Source organism: Panthera uncia (genome assembly GCF_023721935.1).
Source record: "Panthera uncia isolate 11264 chromosome A3 unlocalized genomic scaffold, Puncia_PCG_1.0 HiC_scaffold_11, whole genome shotgun sequence".
NCBI lineage: Eukaryota > Metazoa > Chordata > Mammalia > Carnivora > Felidae > Panthera > Panthera uncia.
Genome location: NW_026057578.1, coordinates 53,474,033 through 53,493,765, shown reverse-complemented (window position 1 = coordinate 53,493,765; position 19,733 = coordinate 53,474,033). Strand labels below are relative to the sequence as shown.

At 46.8% G+C, this 19,733-nt stretch overlaps 1 protein-coding gene across 2 annotated transcripts in view; it reads left to right on the top strand.

Annotated features, from left to right (window-relative positions):
• NCK2 (NCK adaptor protein 2) overlaps nucleotides 1-19,733 on the top strand; it is a 153,262-nt gene that overhangs the window by 109,115 nt on the left and 24,414 nt on the right. The window contains exon 3 of one of the 2 annotated variants that reach the window (XM_049651244.1): nucleotides 1,022-1,260. In XM_049651244.1, the coding sequence (XP_049507201.1) occupies nucleotides 1,035-1,260 (226 nt within the window). In that variant the 5' untranslated portion in view covers nucleotides 1,022-1,034. Of the gene's footprint in view, nucleotides 1-1,018; nucleotides 1,261-19,733 lie in introns of both variants that reach the window. The other variant, XM_049651243.1, reaches the window with a different exon arrangement.

Sequence of the window (19,733 nt, the reverse complement as noted above, 5' to 3'; positions counted from 1 at the left end):
AATCCCAAGCAGGCTCTGCACCATCAGTGCAGAGCCCTACTCGGGGCTCAGTCTCACAAACCATGAGATCGTGACCTCAGCCAAAATTAAGAGTCGGATGCTCAACTGACTGAACCACCCTGGTGTGCCGAGAGTAGGTGGGTCTTTATAGAATGGCTTCTTTACTTAGTAACATTCATTTAAGGTTCCTCCGTGCCTTTTCATGGCTTGATAGCTCATTTCTTTTAATCACTGAGTAATAGTCCATTACCTGGATATACCACAGTTTATCCATTCACCTCCCTCAGGACGTCTTGATCACTTCCAAATTTTGCCAATTATGAGTGAAGCTGCTAGAAACACTCACCTGTGTATGGGTTTCAAGAATAGTTTTATTTGTGTAGAAAAGTTGCAACGATAGTACAAAGCATTCCCATATACTCTTTACTCCATTTTCCCTAGTGTAGCACCTCACGCAACCAGGGTGTGTTTGTCAAAACTAAGATTAACATTGGTATGTTACTGTTGACTCGACTTCATTCAGATTTCACCATCGTTCCTACTAATTTCCTTTTCGTGTTTTAGGAGCCAGTCCAGGATGCCACATTGCTTTCAGCTTTAATTTATAAGAACAGTTTGGGTGTGTGTGTTCATTAAATATGTTCATAAAATTCAGCGTATCTTGAGAAAGTGGATGTAAACATATTAGCTACAAGGAGCTGCTGTTACTTAATCAAGTGAACGCATTTAATTATGGCATTGTTATTTAGAATTTTTTGAAAGTTTGTTTTTGCTTCTGGCAGAGCACGCAGATTTCCCAATGTACAAAATCAGGGTTTGTTTTATTAGGGTTGCTGTTTCTAAACAAAATACCAAAGCTTGTTGAAAGAAGGTCATTTTAAGGTTATTCCAAGACCCAGGAGGAAACTGGTTGCCAAGTAGTAATAAAAGCTGTCAGTGCATAATTTCTCAAGTTGATGCGCAGGACGAAGTGTTTGGTTGGTTCTCTAATGAGCATCTCCAAATGTTTTGCTGGCAGAAGGAGTCCATGAAAGATGACAGAGGAAGTTATTGTGATAGCAAAGTGGGACTACACTGCCCAACAGGACCAGGAGCTGGACATCAAGAAAAACGAGCGTCTGTGGCTGCTGGACGACTCCAAGACGTGGTGGCGCGTGAGGAACGCGGCCAACAGGACGGGCTACGTGCCGTCCAACTACGTGGAGAGGAAGAACAGCCTGAAGAAGGGTTCCCTCGTGAAGAACCTGAAGGACACGCTAGGTGAGTGTGTCTGTGCGTTAGGTCCCACGTTATCGCTGAACTACTTCCCGTGATGGCGGGGGCGGTGGGGGGGTGGCGAGGAAGCTTTGTGCTTTTGGAGGGGAGCGTGTCCCATCATTTTAGTTCGTGTGTTTTGTTTTGTTAAAAAAAAAAAAACGGTCTGTTTTAAAGTTGGCCTCTTTCTTGTTGTCTTTTTTTTTTTTTTATAATAATGTTTTTATTTATTTTTGAGAGAGAGAGAGAGACAGAGCATGAGAGGGGGAGGGGCAGAGAGAGAGAGGGAGGCAGGCTCCAGGCTCTGAGCTGTCAGCACAGAGCCGGACATGGGTCTCCATCGAACTCGCGAACCACAGGATCATGACCTGAGCCAAAGTCGGACGCTCGACTGAGCCACCCAGGTGCCCCTAGTTGTCTTTTTTTTTTTTTTTTTTTCAATCTCTGCAAATAAAGAGATCAAGATGGAGGAATACCATGTTTGTCATTTCCTGGAGACTTTGGAGTCCAGAATCGTGTCTGGGTGCTGGGGACCCCCCGCACATGTTTCCATCTCCTGGCATCAACATTCTAGAGGTTCCTGAAATGGAATTCCCTCCTCCAAAATGTCCGCAGCTCTGCCTGTGTCATCCCATCAGGTCTCTTCTCTCTTACGTGATCCTGCCCGTGCTGCCTTCATGCATAGTGTGGGAAGGAACAGAAAGCGCTCTGAACCAGGTGGGGTTTTTTCCCCCCTCTGCTCTATTGATGATGTTTCATAGAAACCACAGTCCTGGCAGCGTTCACTAACGTGGCCGTGGGCGAGCACCCGGGTGATGTCCGAGGCCGTCTACGGGGACCGTGGGGAGCTCAGCCCGGTTGGCTCGGCACCTGGTTTTCTTCCCACGTGCCCAGTATCCCGACGTGGGACAGGCCGCCTTGAATCACCTGAAGTTAAGGGTGTCCACTCTTGCCCTTGTGTGCATATCTGATGTACTTGAAGTAGTTACTCCTTCAGTGGTAACTCTGAGGGCTTTGCTGAAGAACCATGAGCTGAGCCGCCATGTACTAAATGTAGTGTCGCCTCCTTCTAGGAGTATAATGTGGGTCGTACCTGAGACTACTGGATATCACTTAAGAGTTTGCTCTGAAATAAGCCAGTATTCTCGCCATGTGGCATATACTGGAGCGTTTTCTTTTTATTTCTAACAGGAGGGTTTGTTTCAGGTAGGGTCGGAGGGAAGCAGGTGGGGAACTGGGAAGAAAATTACACACTGAATGTAGTGGGCATGGCAAAATATTCATCTTGAGTTTCATGCAATCCTGAAGTCTCCTGAGTCTCTCTTCAGACCCATTTATTTATTTATTTTTAATTTTTTTTTAATGTTTTTATCTATTTTTGAGACAGAGAGAGACAGAGCATGAGTAGGGGAGGGGCAGAGAGAGAGGGAGACACAGAATCCGAAGCAGGCTCCAGGCTCTGAGCTGTCAGCACAGAGCCCGACGCGTGGCTCAAACTCACAGATCATGAGATCATGACCTGAGCCGAAGTGGGACACTTAACCGACTTAGCCACCCGGGCTAGTCACCCATCTTCAGACCCATTTAAAGCCTTCATTTATTGGGTAGTGTTTCTGTGTTAGGGCTTAGGTTGTTTCCATGATTTGGAAAGAGAAATGAGACACCGGCCTGAGTATGAGTCACACGACCTCTCCTAGGTTCTGAGCCTTATGCAGAAATTTCTTTTTGCACGAGCAGTTTCATTCTTTCTCCACTAACCTGATACCCCTTTAATTTTTTTTTTTTTTCTCCAAGCAAGTCGCTTGAAAGGAACGTTGTGGTCCTATACTTCTAACTCTTAATGAACTGTGGTAGAAATGCAGTTAGCATGAGTAGATAAATACCAGGGCCTAATTTTATTTATTTATTTTTCCAATTTCAGCCTCTCCCTCACCAAAGTACCTTTTTTGGGAGATGCTAAACATCGTTGCCTTGTTTTGTTTTCTTGCCTATCCATTTTTTAAAAATACAGCCTCGATATTGTAGTAAAGAATGATGTACGCAGAAACTGAATGAGTTGCTCAGAAGAGAAATAGGACAAAGCAAGCACCCCGAACCATCTAGAAGTTCCCTTGCATACCTTGTCATTGTTCTTTTTCTCCTTCACTTGGCAGAAGGAGAAAAGCCAAAGGCCCAAGTTGAAACCCTCAGCCAGATGTCTCACTCAGTGACTACTCCTTCACCAGCTGCGATCCGCCTTGTGCGCCAGGGGGACCGCAGGCTCTCCGAGTTAGTGGAGCCTCGCGCAATCGGCCCCTCCCGGTGCTGGGTGCTGGGTGCTGGGCCGCTGCCCCGCCCCTGCCAGATGGCCACCCAGCTCTGCCAGAACACTTCTACCTCGACAGTCAGCCAATTCCATTTTTGGAGAACACAGATTGCTCGAAAGCTCTTCCTTAAATAGAATCAAAGTTTGCTTTTCTTTAACTTTCTCCCCTTGGCTCCCGTTGTGCCCTCGAGAGCCGCCTGAGTAACGTGTGCTCCTCTCCTAGAAGATGACCGCCCCGCCTCCAGGCCTCAGTCACAGTGCAGGCATGCATCTGCCTGGAAACGTTTAGGCTAAGCATATCACGCGTTGTAAAAACACAAGTGAGGTTCTGTTTTTGACATCCTTATCTGTGGAGAAATGCCCCCCTTGTTTCTGTGTATCTTTCTGTTTTGTATTCACCGTATTCCCCCGAAGCCTTGCTCCTGCTGCCCGGAGAGAAACCTTGGTGTTCCAGTGTGAGTTTTCCATTGCCCACTTGAGCAGCATCAAAGGGAAGGATCACAATGGAGTGACTTCTCAGTTCCCCGCAGCCGGGCTCGACACGGCATCGTTGTCAACCAGGAAGGTCAGAAAACATCCCGCAGCCCGTCCTGCCTCCCCCTGGCCCCTGTAGCTAAAGAATTGGAGCCAAGTGTTCGTGGCTCCCTGTTTAAATTCTTGTCTCCAGCGCACTCTCACAATTACTGTATGATTCTAGCCGATCATGCGGCCGGCAGAATTTCTCTGCACTGCCTGTTAGAAGGAGTGAAAATAACATGTGTTGACCTTCCAGTAGCTACTCCTGGAGTCATCCACATTTGTCATTTTTACTGCTGTAGAAGTCCACCTGATTCCTCAATCCACAGTAAGATTTTCCTGGCAGGTGCCTGGTTTGGAATAAAATAGCACTGGACTCCCCCAGCAAAGTCCCAGTGTTATAAATGTGCGTACACGTCTCTGGTTGCAGAGAAATGTAACTCTGTAAGAGTCCTCTTCTACTTTCTTATACTCCCTTGCTGTGTTGAGGTCCGTGGGGAATTCAATTCAATCACACGCACGACTTGGTTAGAGTAACTTCTAGAAAGCAGTACCTCTGACAAAAAGATCTCTGTTGGGAAAGGATTAACATTCTTTCTTTTCCTTTCATAATTTATAATCAAATCAAACAATATGAGCTCTTATTTGCACATGAGCAAAACATTTATGTACTGGATCTCCTCTTGTATTTAACTTATGATCATGAATAGTCAGAGAACTTTTCCACAGATGACAAGGGGCAATTGTTAAGAGCCCTTTCTGCTGGCAGAGCCCAGTTGATATTTTGAAGGGCTCAGACTGTGCAGCTCTTTGCTCAGCAGTTGAGGAGCGTTCCTGGTCTACAGTCTGGCCTTGACATTGCAGCCTAGCTTATTAAATTACGCGGGTTAGGTGTTTTAAAGCACCGTGCTAAATCTTTTGAGATGGGGAAGCTGCTTCCAGGGAGGTATTTTTCAAAGATTTTCCTTCAGACTACTGAAGAACGGTTTTTGTTACCACTTTGCGACAGCAGCTGGGATCCAGCAAAGCCCCAAAGGTTAATGCTGTTCTCAGTTGTTCCCTTAAGTCTACGTGCTGACTTGGGTTCTGCAGAGCTATGCAGTTCCCTTTATAACCTATTAGTAACCTTCTCAGGAGGGTTTGTTCCAAGGCACACATGTCCATTGCTGACCACCTCCCTAGGTATCTGGAGCTAGAGGTGACCCACCCCCTGTCAGGGTTGCTCCTTTATAGCATTTGTCTCAATGTGACCATACCTAAGGCCGTTTAGCAACCTGCCAGTGATTAGCCCCAGGACTCCTGCCTCTGATTCCAAGCTAGACCTTGGGAGCAGAGAGAGACTCCCAGTGCTAAGTGGCTATACAACAGCCCCTGTTTCCTTTTGAGCTAATACTTTCAGATGAGGAGGGGGTGGTTCCTATGGGTGAAATTCACAAGGCTCTTAGAGGCATAGCCAGTCTGGGATTGACTTTGGGGTGGCTAAGTGACTTCCCCAGGAACACACTACTAGTGCCAGTGTGGGACAGAGATGGGACTTCACCTCAAACTTGAGGTTTTTTTACTATAGCAAGTTGAATATATGGACTTAGCAGGTGGGCATTTGATAAGATTCTGTTGCAGAGACAGGCAGTTAGAATGTTAGGGGAGATTTTACTGATACCAAGTCCTTTATTTTAGAGATGAAAAATTACTAGCAAAACTTGAGCTGGGTCAGGGAGTTGGGCAGTAATAATATATTGATGTGAATTTCCTGATTTGGTGGTTATATTGTGGTTGTAGAGGAAAATGTCCTTGTGTAAGTGTTAGAACATCGTGTAGGTAGGAAAGTGGCTCTCAGATGGCTCAGGGAAAACAATATTTTTGCACTGTTGTAACTTTACGTTAGAACAAACAGACAGACATGAGTGGTTGAGGGACCACCTCAAGGCTCTAAAGTTGGCTTGTAGCAGAGGAGATACAACTTGGGGTCCCCCCACTTTGCCTGGGCACCTACAGTGCCTTAAATTTGGCATCAGCCTTTCAGAGATCAGAGTATCGCTGAACACCTGCTGACATTGGGCCAAAAACATGAGAATAACACCAGACGCAAACGTGTCCTACTGATTATTCATGGGAATGGTTTCCCACAGTACTTAATCCGGAACCTTCTGTAATTATCCAGAGTTCTCTCCTTATCACTAGCTTGCGAGTGAGGAAAATCCCTGCTGCTTGCTGGATCAACCCAGACTGTTTTGAGCCCATTCAATGTATGCTTTTTTGTTAAAATGGAGATCAGGAGAGTGATGGTCAGAAGTGATCTTCTGAGCTCACTGCCTCTGTGATTGTGTGGCATGTGAGGGAATTTTTGTTTAGACACCACAGGACTGTGGACCTTTGCTTATAAATGTTCTCAGCAGGCCTGATCCAGGGCAAGTGGTCGGTTAAAAATGAACAGGGAGTAACGAACGGCACAGCCTATTTGTGGGAGCAGAGCCTGAGTCTGGGCTGTCCCTTCCTTGCTCTGTCCCTGGGAAATCCCTTCTGAGCCACTTCATTCCCTGCTGAGTGACCTTTGGGAACAATAACCAAGGACTTTGAAACAGGGATGCAAACATTATGTAGGGATCAGCATGGTGTAATAGAGTATGTCTGGATCAGAAGTGGGAGCCTGGACGGATGTCATTGCATCTGGTGGGATGAAGAGAGGATAAGGTTGAGTCCCCGACTTTCGGAAGCTTGTCATACCTGGGAAATGACACTGGCACAAATGAGCAGGCCTCATTTGAGCAGTGCCACTGTCTCTGCCCATCCCCTTGGAAACTGGGCTCTGCCCTACCCTTCAGGAAGCAGTGTGCAGAGCGGTTAGGAGAGAGACTCCCCACCACGTTCAGATCGAGTCTTTGCCAAACCGTTGAACTCGCGGAGCCTGGACTCCATCATCTGTAAAATGGGATAAGTGACTACTTGTCTCCTGCAGTTGTTGAGAATTGAATGTGAAGTCCTTCAGCAAAGAGTACCCGGGCCGAGCGGATACTTGGGAGAGGAGGTGGGGCTTCAGCTGAAGAAGGGAGAACGTAAGTCAAGATTTGGAGGCTGGAAGCCAAGTTGTGTTGGAGGATATTAAGGAGTTAGCTGGACTGGGGTGAGGGAGAGCGCAGGGGTGTCCTGAGGGATCATGGTGTCCCATACTGCCGGCCCTGAACACCAGGCCTGGTGCCATTTGAAAAGGGAACCCCTGAGAGTTTCCATATGGCAGACAGAGATGACCGTCAGGGCGTGCAGGGGGCATCCTGGTCCTGATCCTCAGGAAGGGACTGGAGAGGGCCTATCCGTCCATAGGTAGCTGGCAGCAAGGCCTCAGAGCAACCCAGAGGTGATGTTGGAAGTCTTGAGCTCAGCAGCTGAGAGGGATTTCACAGGAAACCCCCAGGACTCTGTGTTGACTGGGTGTGGAACAGCTGGAAGACTGAAATACTCGTCACAGATGACTCCAGCGTTCTGAGCCTGAATGAATGTCTCCAGCAGAGAATTCGGGAAGTAGGAAGAGAAACAGGGCCATGAGGATGAGACCTGTTTGAAGTTGAGGCAATGGCAGGACACTCATGGAAACGTTCAGTAGGATTCAGACGTGTGTTATAACGTTCTTCCTGTTTTTAAGTGAATTTTAGTTTTGGGCCTCCAAATACTTATTTTTACCTAGGATCTGCAGTTTAGACTTGACATTTCTGCCACAGCGTGTCAGGGACCTCAGACAGGCTTTCAGCGTGTATGTCGTCCTGAGGACTGGCCCCAGGCCTCTGGTCCCCTTTGGAGAGCTGTCACCGCAGCCCTGCCCTGGCAAGAGAGCCCACGGGAGGCTATGTGGTAACCGCCAAGGGCGTGCAGGCTCCCTGAGCCAACATTCCCCATGCTCCTGACACTCCCTGCAAAGAAGTGTCACCCCACACTCCGCAGCCAAACCAAAAGCTAATGCTGCAGAAAAATTGAAACCAGGACCCCGAAATGGATTTTGTGTGTATGGTTCCAGGGAGTGGACAGTAGTTGCTGTCTCTCTCTGAGTGCCTCATTGTGTGAGGTACCGCGCTAGCTGCCTGCATGCATTTCTGTTGTTATCTTCACGAAAAGAGGGGGGAAGAGGGGCGTGCTAATACCCTCATTTCCCATGTGAAAGCATGGACACCGGGAACTTAAGTGATGTGCCCGGGAACACGCAGTAAGTGGTTGGAATTCAAACCACGTCTCCCTGACTTCAGCCTGTGTTATTGTGGATCAGCTGCTAGAATTGGGGATTCAGATCCAGCAGGGGTCGGGGAAGACGCACACAACACCTGCCTGTTGTGGATCGCAGTGAACTCCACCCCCTCGTGGGCCCCCACCCGCACAGCTGTTTGGATTTCCTCCCACTCTTGTTCTGGCCCCTGAAATGCTAGGGGACCAGCTCCTTGAGTGAGCATCAATTTCTCCCTGACCCCAAGGGAGTCGCTTAGTAATTCTGCCCCGTTCCTTCATGTTGAGGTGAGCAAGAGCCATTAATTAAAATGATTTAGAGGCAGAATGTCACGGGAACATGTCTCCTTTTCTGTAAATTGATTTTTATTTTGGGAGCACTTTGGCCAGCAGCAAGCATGTGCCGCCACTGCGCGCATATATTTCAGCCATCTCTGCCACTCACCGTCCCTTTGTAAGACACAGGTCTCTGCAAACAGGTATTGCTCAGATATACACTATCATTTACCATAGCATGCTTATTTTAAAAAGTCTGGAAAAGAGAAAATTCAAATCACCTGTGATCTCCCCACCCAGAACTCATCCCCATGTCTATAATCACCTCTGTTTTTTTTTCAGTATCTATACACGTATATGTGACTTTTCACTGTTATTAATACTAGCTGTCACATTGCCATTGGTCCAGAAAAGATCAAGCCCTTTCTCCAAGGCGCCTGGTCCCAGCACATGCTGGAAAGAAGATTGACCCAGTGAGTTTTGCAACAAACTTTGGCTCGTCAGTGGTCGGGGTGCTCACTGAATTCTATATATTCTGTCAACTGGGTAAGAGGAGAAGCTGACTCTTTATGGTGCTTCTGTCCTAGAAGTAGTTTTTGTTCCTGGGTTGGATGTTCTTCGAGAATAAGAAAATTGTTGTTGATCTGCCTGGAAGCCACTTAAATGTGATTCTGAAGCTGTGTCACTCTCCGAGGAACCAGTTCTTGGTTTCAGAAAAGTGCAAAGCCGTACCATCCCCCGTGAAAAGTTTGTATGTAACACGTGAAAACGTTAAGGGAAAACTCCTTTTGATTTTTTTTTTAAATCCCATATAGTTAACATACAGTGTTAGCTTAGTTTTCAGGTGTACAATATAGTGATTCAACACTTCCATACATGTGCTCATCATGACAAACTCTCTCTCTTCTTAATCCCCATCACCTATTAACTCCTTTTGATTCTGAGCATTCGACTTCTCCAGCCAGTTATCTCTGCACAGTAAAAACTCAGGGAGTCCAGTTAACCCATCAGGTTTACCTTTCTGGCCCCTGTTGTATAATCTACCATTGTTACGAACATGAATCACATAAAGTGAATGCCTCCTAAATCTGGAATTCTTTAGGCTTCTGTCTTGCGAGCTCATTCCCAATAGAACTGACCGGCCAAACGTATTGCCCACATAATATGGAAACTTCTACGGCGATTGTGGTGCCAGCCACCCAAAATAAACTTGGATTTGTTTTCGTAGATCAGAAGCGTCCAAGTATTTAGAACCAAAAATGTAAAACAACTCACAACAGATTAGTGGGAGGATAATTAGAGACTAGACAGATTGTTAAAAAGAATGCTAGCAAGAGAAAAGCCAGGAGAGGCGATGGGAAATGAGGAGGGGTCTGTACCCTGGGAAAACCAGGAAAAGCAGGCATGCAGTTACACGTGGGTGCGAGAGAGCCACGCTGCTCTGTCCACTGAGGCAAAGCATTTCCCAGTTTGCTTCCCAGAAACCGGCATCCTGTTGGCTTCTTATTAAAATCATCATTCTCTGCTTCAGTTTTCTAAAGAACAGAGAGAACACCCTTTCCTGACTAAAGAGTTATTCGTGTGGGAGCCTTAAGTTTTAGAACAGAGAAACATGAACTAAAAATGCCTAGGGATTAAAGTAAAATCTTCTTAGCATGCTTCTAACTGCATTTCCCCATATGGCAGGCTCTCTTTTTTAGACCGTATCCATATGTCTCAAATGTTCCTTCTCTCTATTACATTTTTGGATCTGTCCCCTGGGGGCAGGCACGGGATGCAGAGGGGGTATTTATTTACTCACAGATGCTACAGTGCTTGATGCTGAGCCCCTCAAATTGCTGCACCTTCTTGTGGTGCCTCCTGCTGAGACCCTGCCCGGGCGCGTGCCACTGGAGGGCAGGTGGGCCCCTGTGGGGCTCCTGATTGACCCACACTATGCTGGGATCTAATCGATGGGTTGCAGTCAGTTTCAGGCAGGCTGGGTGTTTCCTGCACATCAGCCTGCATTTACTCAAGTCTTGTCCTGAAGTCGGTCCCCAGGAACAGCTCTGGTCTTCGTGCTTCCCCCCCGCCCTGCTGTGAACTCAGAGTGTCTGCGAACATCCCTTGTTGTCCCAGTGGTGTCACACAGCCCGGGAAGCCGCCTGGAGGGTAGCTCTTCATACATTTTTTTTTTTTTTTTAACATTTATTTTTGAGAGACAGAGAAAGACAGAGCACAAGCAGGGGAGGGGCAGAGAAAGAAGGAGACATGACACAGAATCTGAAGCAGGCTCCGGGCTCTGAGCTGTCAGCACAGAACCCTACGTGGGGCTTGAACTCACAAACCATGAGATCATGACCTGAGCTAAAGTTAGATGCTTAACTGACTGAGCCACCCAGGTGCCCCTCTTCATACATTTTTAAGCCTGGGGCCAACGTGCTTCCTCAGAGCAGGCCATTCTGTGGCGGCCGTTTGCAGCGGATCTCACTGATTTTGTATTTTTGGTTTTTTCAAGGAGCGATGCAGTTGATTGTCTGACTTGGAAAATCGACGTGTGAGTGTTTATAAATAGAGCCTGAATTAGTAGTAAAACCATAGTTGTTCTCATGCTGCTAATTTAACTTGGCTAAATCCACAATGTTTAACCTAAGGTGCTAAGAAAAATGCTAAGGTGACCATTTGAATCCTTTCTTCTTCCATGGGTTTTTTTTTTTTTTCCTTCTAATGTGTAAAGTTAAGTTTAAAAAGTGGAGTTCATTTGAGAGTTTGGGCTGTCTGTAGAACCCTCAAGTACTGGAATGAGGTTTGAGATAACCTGGTCTGAGCTTTTTCTACAAAAATCAGGCAAGTTGAGCGACTTGTCTAAGGTTGCAGGACTCGTTTGCGGCAAAGCCAGGCCTCTCCAAGCTCAGGCGGGCGCTGTCCACGGAAGCCAGAGATGAGCAAGGACCTGGAGGCCAGGAGCCCAGGTGCATCAAAGACTGCCTTCCTGGAGCACAGGCAGGTATGACCTGTCATCTTAGTAACCAGTGTCTGCCCTGTCCAGAGCGGCATGTGAGCTGGTGAGCAATTCTGCTCATCCTTACTTGGAAGACGGGGCTCCTTTTTCACCCTATGTGAAGGCCCATTTTGCACTGATGGAGCATTTCCTCTGTGACTGATCCCTGGTGACTTAGCTGCTCCTGGAGAGCAGGAGTGAGGTGAGGCTTGCCCCCCATCCAGGCACACTTCAGGAAGAAAACAGACAAGTGCACACCTCTGTTGAGAAAGCACCACCTGTGCCCTTCTCTACTCACTCCTACCACTGTCCTCAACCAGGAAGGGAAGCAATTAGATGCTGTCATAATAGCAATAAACACAATGACAGGTTTTGCTTGGTCTCTTGCTATGTCTTAGACACCACGCTCAGTGTGCTCCTCAGCTCTTGGGCCCTCTGACAGCCCACGGGGGCCACCGATATCCTTCTATCACAGATGAAGAAACGGAGGGGTAGGGAGAGGCCGTAGAATCATCGAGGTCCAAAGCTAGTAGGTGTGGAAGCCTGGCTTGAAGTGTGGTCTGAAGTACGGTTCACTTGTCCTTGCCAGCTCCTTGCCGTCCGTGTTTTCCCCCGCCCACGTGCCGTACCCTTGCGCATTTGCATGTATTTATCATATTTCATTTAGCAGGTACGGTCCTAAAAAGTTGCACGCGTGCCGAGCTTCTGCCAGTGGGTTGACACTTTAAGTAACGTGGCAGCATGTCATAGCTGAGCCTTGCCACGTCTCGTACATCCCTTTGCATATTCAAAATTGCTTGTGCTAATGGATCGGGAATATGTGTTGAGAGGTACTAAATATGTATTTTTAATTAAAAATTATAATTACAATCTTTAAAGCTTCTTTTCATTGGCATGTGTGATAACCGTTTGACTTTCACATGTGATAGAAAATCCTATACTCTGAATGATTTTTTTGCAGGCATCCATATTCGATCATGTTATTTGCCTGCCTGCTCGTGCACGAAAAGGCTTTCTTATGCCCGGGGATGGCAGTTGCGGTTCAGGGCCCTGGACGCATGGACCCGTGTGATGGTAGGCCCTTTGCCCTGGCCCCTCTCTGGAGCTGGCTCCTGCGATGGCTGCCCCTCGGAAGAGGGACCATCAGGGCATAGGGATGGTGAACAGTAACTCTGTCCCTCCCTCAGCTGGCGACCCCTCCCCGGTCAGTGCGGGTTTGCCTCAGGTATGGCAGTCCCCTTCCATCTACAGGTATCCTTCCTCCCTCTGAGGTGGGGAGGTTTGCTGATTGTAATCTCGGTCTGCTTCCAGATAGTCTGTGAACACTCCTGGCCGGGTGCCTGGGTGGCTCAGTCGGTTAAGTGTCTGACTCTTGATCTCAGTTCACGTCATGATCTCACCGTTTGTGAGTTCGAGCCCTGCATTGGGCTTGGGAGTCTGTCTCTCCTTCTCTCTGCCCTTCCCCTGCTTGTGCGTGCCCATGCTCGCTCGCTCTCTCTCTCTCTGTCTCTCTCCCCCAAAATAAACTTAAAAAAAAAAAAAAAAAAAGACTCCTGGCAATATAGGTGCATATCATTGGAGAGATCAGTTGGGAAGGACTGATCAGTACATATGGATTAGTGGCAGTGAGATAGGAAGTGAAGTTTGCCTGAGCAAACACTTTACTGAATGTCAGGCTCTGAGGCCACAGAATGACTAAACACAGTCTTTCTCAGGGAGATAAATGAAGCAGTAAGGCGGGCGCTGAAATCGAGGTGGGTGAGTACTACAAGGGTGTGTGTGGGATGACGGGACGTTATTTTAGTGTTTATGGATTTTAGTGCTGAGTGGGTCTTTGGGATCAGCTCTCCCTCTGCTGTGGGGGGAAGACCCACAGGGAGTTAGTTACTCACCGCCCCTGAGTCCTGCCCACGAGCCCATGGTGTTTCCCATGGGTCATATTGCCTACGATCTGGTCATGGAGATACAGGTTGACTAAGCCTTTGGAAAAAAAACCTTGGTTGTCATTTTTAAAAGCTAGATTCAGACTACTAGAGGAAGAAAGTATCCGAGCCAACTTTATACTCCAGCCTCCTTTGTTTCTAGCACAGCCTGGCTGTCAAAAGGATATATTCTCCCGGCTTGTTGTCAAACCTTACAGAGCGAGGATGGAAATGTGGCACCCAACAGCAATGGCAGTAAGGCCAGGATTTTTTGCAAATGAAGTTGTTGCCCAAAGAGACACAAAAGCTGCCAAGGATGCATTTAGTCCTTTGTCTCGGAAGCGGTTGGGAATGCAGTATTTCCCCTTCATTCAGCGTATCCAGTTTCTAATGGCGAGTCACGATGCCGGGTAGAATTTTTTTCTCCCAGTGGCACACTCAGAAGAGAATTAGGGTGGTGGGTTGTTCGCTTTGCTGAACACAGTTCTTCTGGGCCTCAACTGTACATGTCTCTGCTCCAGTGTGGCCTAGCCCCTGATCTCGTCCCACATCCCGCTCTCCCACTTCTTCTCCATAGCGTGGCCCCCAAGGCCTCCTTCACGTTCTCCTCACAGCCCTGTGAAGCCTGTCTCCTCTGCCCCACGCACTTCCTGTCCTCCTCTGAGCTCAACCATGGTCAGCAGCTTGAGCCTCTGTGGGACAAAGGGAACAGATGCTGAGTGAAACAACTGAGTGAGGGCATTTATGCTAGAGTCTATTTTGACTTAGATAATGGCCTTGTCTGAAATCAGTTGCACTGAAGAGGCTGCTCCCCTCTCTTGAGCTGTCCTTGGGGCTTCTCTGACAACCCATGCCTGAATTCATTTGGGCCCATCCTAAGTCAAATATGCTATCCCCCATTAGAATGCGGTTCGATCGTGCCGGTCCGTTAAGCCTGATGTCTGTGGCCACACAGTGTCTCACATGTCTCATGATGGCTGTTGCAGTAAGCGTTTTAAACCCAAGATTCTCTGGGCTTAGAAAGCAGGGGTGCCAGCCTGGCAGTTAACTGTGACGTCACGGTAATGTCAGTCCCTATCCTCACCATCCCACCCTCACCCCCATACTCAAACCTGGGTGCTCCCAAACTATGACTATATTCTTTTTGACTTAGTCACCCAAGTATGCCACCTTGCTAAGTGGGAATCAACACTTTGGCATATTGAAGGAAGTGGGATGGGTGACAAGGAGTGAGAGTGGGGGATGGGTAGTTATATTTTTTCAGCACTCTTTAATTGAAGAGACAGAAAATCAACTCAAAAGTAGACAAGGTTAAAAAAAAAAAAAAAAGGAAAATTTCAAAAGGGAATCCATTGGTTCACATCATTAGGAAGTATGGTTGGATCCAGGGCCTCAACTCATATCATTCAAGTTCTGTCTCTCTTTCTGGGGCTCATCCCTGCTCAGCGCTCCATTCTTTGAAGACTGTGACAAATGTAGGCAACTCCAGGTGAGGGGAGCCGGGTCTGAGCTGCATCAGGTCTGAGTCATGGGTCCCCCCAACCATGGCCTGATGGGGTAGGGGTGGCCCTGCTGAAGCCACACGAAGAGGAGTTTTGTTGAATAAGAGGAAGGATAAAGGATACTGAACAGTTTAAAACAACAGAGGACCACCTTATTGCCTTTCACCTGGTCACCCTTCAAAACATTGGAAATTTAGTAAATTTGAGGGTTTTTTTCCCCTTTATATATCAAATATTTTGATCATAAATTTTGGCACTGGATATTTTCTGAATAGTGGAAGCTAATCTTCCAGCATAGGTACCAAAAAACTAGACACAAGGTAATTACACATATAATAACGCAAAAAGCTATTAGAAGCCAAATATTAAACCTATCCTAACTTTATATGAGAAGTTACTTTAGACATTTTATACCTTAATCAAACCTTGTCAGATCTCCTTAGCATTTAATAATAAAAGTTGTCAGTTTTAGTTGATTCTAATAATAGGCCCTAACCCTAATGGGGGAAATCCCCACAAATTAATGATCTCCAGTCTTATTATAAATGGCGTTTTAGGACCATTTATTTAGGACCAAGGAAGCTTTCTAGTTAAATCTGGTTTATGTTACAGTTCTAATTAGTAACAAAAATAAAATCTTTGCCATACATCTCCTAAAACTTGGGTGCACAGTGCCTAAATAGATCAGCTTGAATATATTTCTGAACTATCAAATTTGTTTGACATTTTATCTTAAATCCCCAGAACTCCAGCTGGCAGGTGACAGTTAGAGCATATTTTGAAGTCGTCTGTTATAACATCCCTTTATCTCAAAAGGAGTATTTAAAAGATTTTGACTTTAAAATCACCAACATTAATAATGTATGACATATTCCAGCTTTTATTAGAACTCTGTCCTTAATGTAAGTAATTTTATTCAAGAAACTTAAAATGTGCTTATTATTGTCAATGAAAATGTAACTCAGAATCAGAGATCCGGAGCTTGGGGCGAGAAAATCCTCATAAAAGCTGAAAAGTATAGTTTACTTTGCGATCCAACTCCCGTTTGCCACTTAAAATAGTATTTTATTACTCTTACGAGATGCAGATAAAGCCCATTGAACAAATTGTGGCTGGTCTGTAACGCAACAGTTATAGAGGCGGCTCGGTCAAGGAGCTTGTTCATATCTTCGGCTGCAGACCCATCCATCCCAGGCAGCCCTGCGCTCAGGGGTCCGCGCCCTTGCTGTCCAGCCTGACCGCTAACTGGCCCGGAGTCCTGGGTGAGCGTTCACTCTCACCAAGACTTTCGCCCGTCCTGGTATGTGGAGTGCACTGTCTGGCACCCTCCTGCCCGGGGCCACTGGTGGAGCGAGGAGAGCATTGGAGCTGCCGGAGGGCCAGGGAGTGAGTTAGGGGACCAGGGGCGCTGTGGACTCCAGTTGTTCTGAGAGCCTGATCTTTAACGTAGAAGTTAAAATCCTGGTCACTCCTGAGCACATGCCACGTGAGCGTCTTTTTCTTTTTGTCTTTTTGTCTTTTTTTTTTTTTTTTTACAACGATTTCCATTCGTTCTTTGTTCTTTCTTAGCGCAAAGGTGTTGCAGTTTATACATTATTGAACAAGCTGTAGAGAAAGTCATTACCTTGTGAAAAAAAATGTTGCTTAACGTCGCCCGGTACGGCATGCCAGCAATTGCAGAGATTTTCTGACGGTCCCATTCTAGATACTCCCATCCGTAATACGATTCACGCAGAGCACAGTGCGGCAAAACCTCCAACCAAAACGCTCAAGCATCAAATAAATTCCGTGCAGTTGGATTTTATGATTAACTGGAGAACTGGAGGAAAAGCATATCATTAGAGGTCCTGCCAAATCTTGCTGAAACAAACCAGTGCTCCTCCATGCCTCAGAAGCCCAGCGTGGCGGGGTGTGGCCGGGCTGGGAGCAGGGCTCCTCGATCCCCAGGCCACCCCAGGAATTCATGAGAGGCCAAGGGGAGCATGCCTCATGGGAAAGTGTGGTCTTCCAAAATATGGTACAGAGACAGTGTGAGGAGAAGTCTGATTAACATTTGGTTAGTTACTGTTTACTTACAGTAGGTAAGGATTGCCAGAGACTGCCAGTCCTGTTGGGAAAATCAATAAAATTGTAAGAGAGGAAAAAAGATCACGTTATCTTTGTTGGAAAATCAAAACCACACATTGGAGTTCCAGGTGTTTTTGCTACAACAGAGAGAAGTAGGTGGTATGACTATAATGAAAGAAGAAATGAAGCAGAAGAGGGGCCAGGGGGTGGCTCAGTCGGTTAAGCATCCGACTTCGACTCAGGTCGTGATCTCGCGGTTTGTGAGTTCGAGCCCCGTGTCGTGCTCTGTGCTGACAGCGCAAAGCCTGGAGCCTGCTTCGTATTCTGTGTCTCCTCCTCTCTTTGCCCCTCCCATGCTCATGCTCTGTCTTTCTCTGTCTCTCAATAATAAATAAACGTTAAAAAAAATTTAAAAAAAAAAAGAAATGAAGCAGAAGATATGTGGAAAAAATAGCCACAAGAAGAGTAGTGGAGTTGAGGAATGCCCACCCTGTTTCCTTCCCTAAAAGGTAGCAGACTTGCCTTTGAATTAGAAACATCGCATGGAGCCTGGACACCATGGGGTGGCTCAGGGCTTGGGGCTGGCAGGCATGGCAGCAGAGCCATCTTTGTGAGACGTCCATGAACCACTGTGCCTGTTCTGCATTCAGAAATTTCCCTTTGCGCCTTTGAGATCACACGGCAGTGGTCACATGGCCTCATGGCTACTCATGATACATTTCTTATCCCAAATCTTCATTCCCTAAACCTCAGCCCCACTTCAGCCTGGAGACGCGGGCCATTTCCATTCCCTAGAATCAGAGGAAAGGTCCATCACTTCTTTGGAGGGTTGGTACTGAAAGCGAGGATGGATTTTTGACGACCCCCCCCCCATAGTCCTGCTGCATTTCCCATAGAAATCACGTGAAGATCATGATGCATTTGCCACAGGAATCCTGCTACGCATCAGCCTCTTAACAGAAGTGTGCCTCTTGACTATTATGGATTAAACAGGCTTTTACTGGTGCGCGAGTCAGTGCCACTCCACTGGCTGTATGTGTTGGGTCAGTTCCCCGATCCCTTTCCGCCTCAGTTTCCCCACCTGCAGAAACGGGGGGATGCTCACCTTGTCACAGGACTGTTGTGAGCGTTCCAATAAGGTAGATGTCAGTAGGGTCAGGTTCCTCCCTATTCCCAGACACCTGTCTCTTGAATTTCACTGCATCAGCAGCTACCTATGACATTGCTCCTGTGGAATAATGTTTCCCGGGTGCCAAAAGCTTGACAGGCAAGCTTTCTATTTTGGTGGCCATCTGGCACTGGTAAGGTTGTTGCCAAAAGTGTTCAAAGAGGACTTTGGCCCTCTCCTGGTAAAACACCTTTCTGGGGAAAAAAGAAATTCAAAGCCCCAACTCAGTGAGAGTACCAATTGTTATTCATAGAGCACTTCTTGTGCTTTATATTACAGTCCGAATTCCGGTACCTGTTAGGGGCTAAATTATGTCCTTCAATTCATATGTTGAAGTCTTAACCCCCAGTAAATCCATGTGTGACTGGATTTGGTACAGGGTCTTTTGAGAGGCAGTTGAATTAAAATGAGGTCTTTAGGGTGGGCCCTAATCCAGTGTGACTGGTGTCCTTGTAAGAAGAGGGAATTAGGACACCGGCATACGACAAAGGGAAGCCCACAGTAAGAAGGCAGCCATCTGCAAGGTAAGGAGGGAGGGAGGCCTCAGAAGGAACCAACCCTGCGGACACCTTGATCTTTTCACTTCTAGCCCCACAACTATGAGAATATGAATTTCTGTTGTTTAAGCACTGCCCCCCCCCCCAAGTCTGTGGTACTTTGTTATGGCAGCCGGAGTACAAGGATACAGTGCCATTGTTGTCCACGTTATATGGGTAAGAGAAGAAAGACACAGATTAAGTAACTTGCCCAAGAGCTCTGGCTAGTAAGTGGCATAGTCAGGATTTTCCTCTGGGCTGTGCTGTCAGTCACTGTGCTGCCGTCCATCCCCCACCCACCCCACCCCCCTTTCCAGAGTTGCCTCAAAGACTATTTGGGTCACAGTAGAGCAAAGCAGATTAGTTTTCCATGGTGTGGTTGCTATGTGGGATATTCCGGTCTTGATAGAAAAACGTAAGCTCCATACGGGCAGGAAGCATGCCTGTCTTGTTTTTCTTGGTCTCCCCAAAGTCTGGGAAGGTGCCTGGTAAAAACTTGATGGCTAAAGTGATTATTTTGTGCTTGAAAAGAGTCCGCAAAGTGCTGTATTCGTAAGTCGGTTGTAAAGTGTCTCCGACAGTGTATTACGAGGTCTAAAGTCTTACGTTGTCTTTTCTGCTGACTTTGACACCTTTCTGTGCCAATGAATGTTCTAAACCCTGCTCTTCTGTACGTATTTTCTTAAGTAGTTGTCATTACTCACAAACTTGAAAAGGTGTCTTAGAAAGTTACTTGTAAATGTTATTTCTTGAAGTGTTCATTACCAATAAAAACTGTCCTCTGCCTGGTCATGGCTGCCTCAGCATGCTGACTCCTTGATGAGGCGATGAGGCTTAGAATACCCTGGTGCCCGGGCCTTCGAGACAGAAGTGTACTTCCGTGAACTGTCTGCTTTCTGGATTCTGAAGCTAGTGAATCACCCCAGTGCACTCTCACGCGTAGCTAACCTAACCTAGGTTTGAAATCATACGGAAGGACTCATTTGATTATTTAGAGGTTC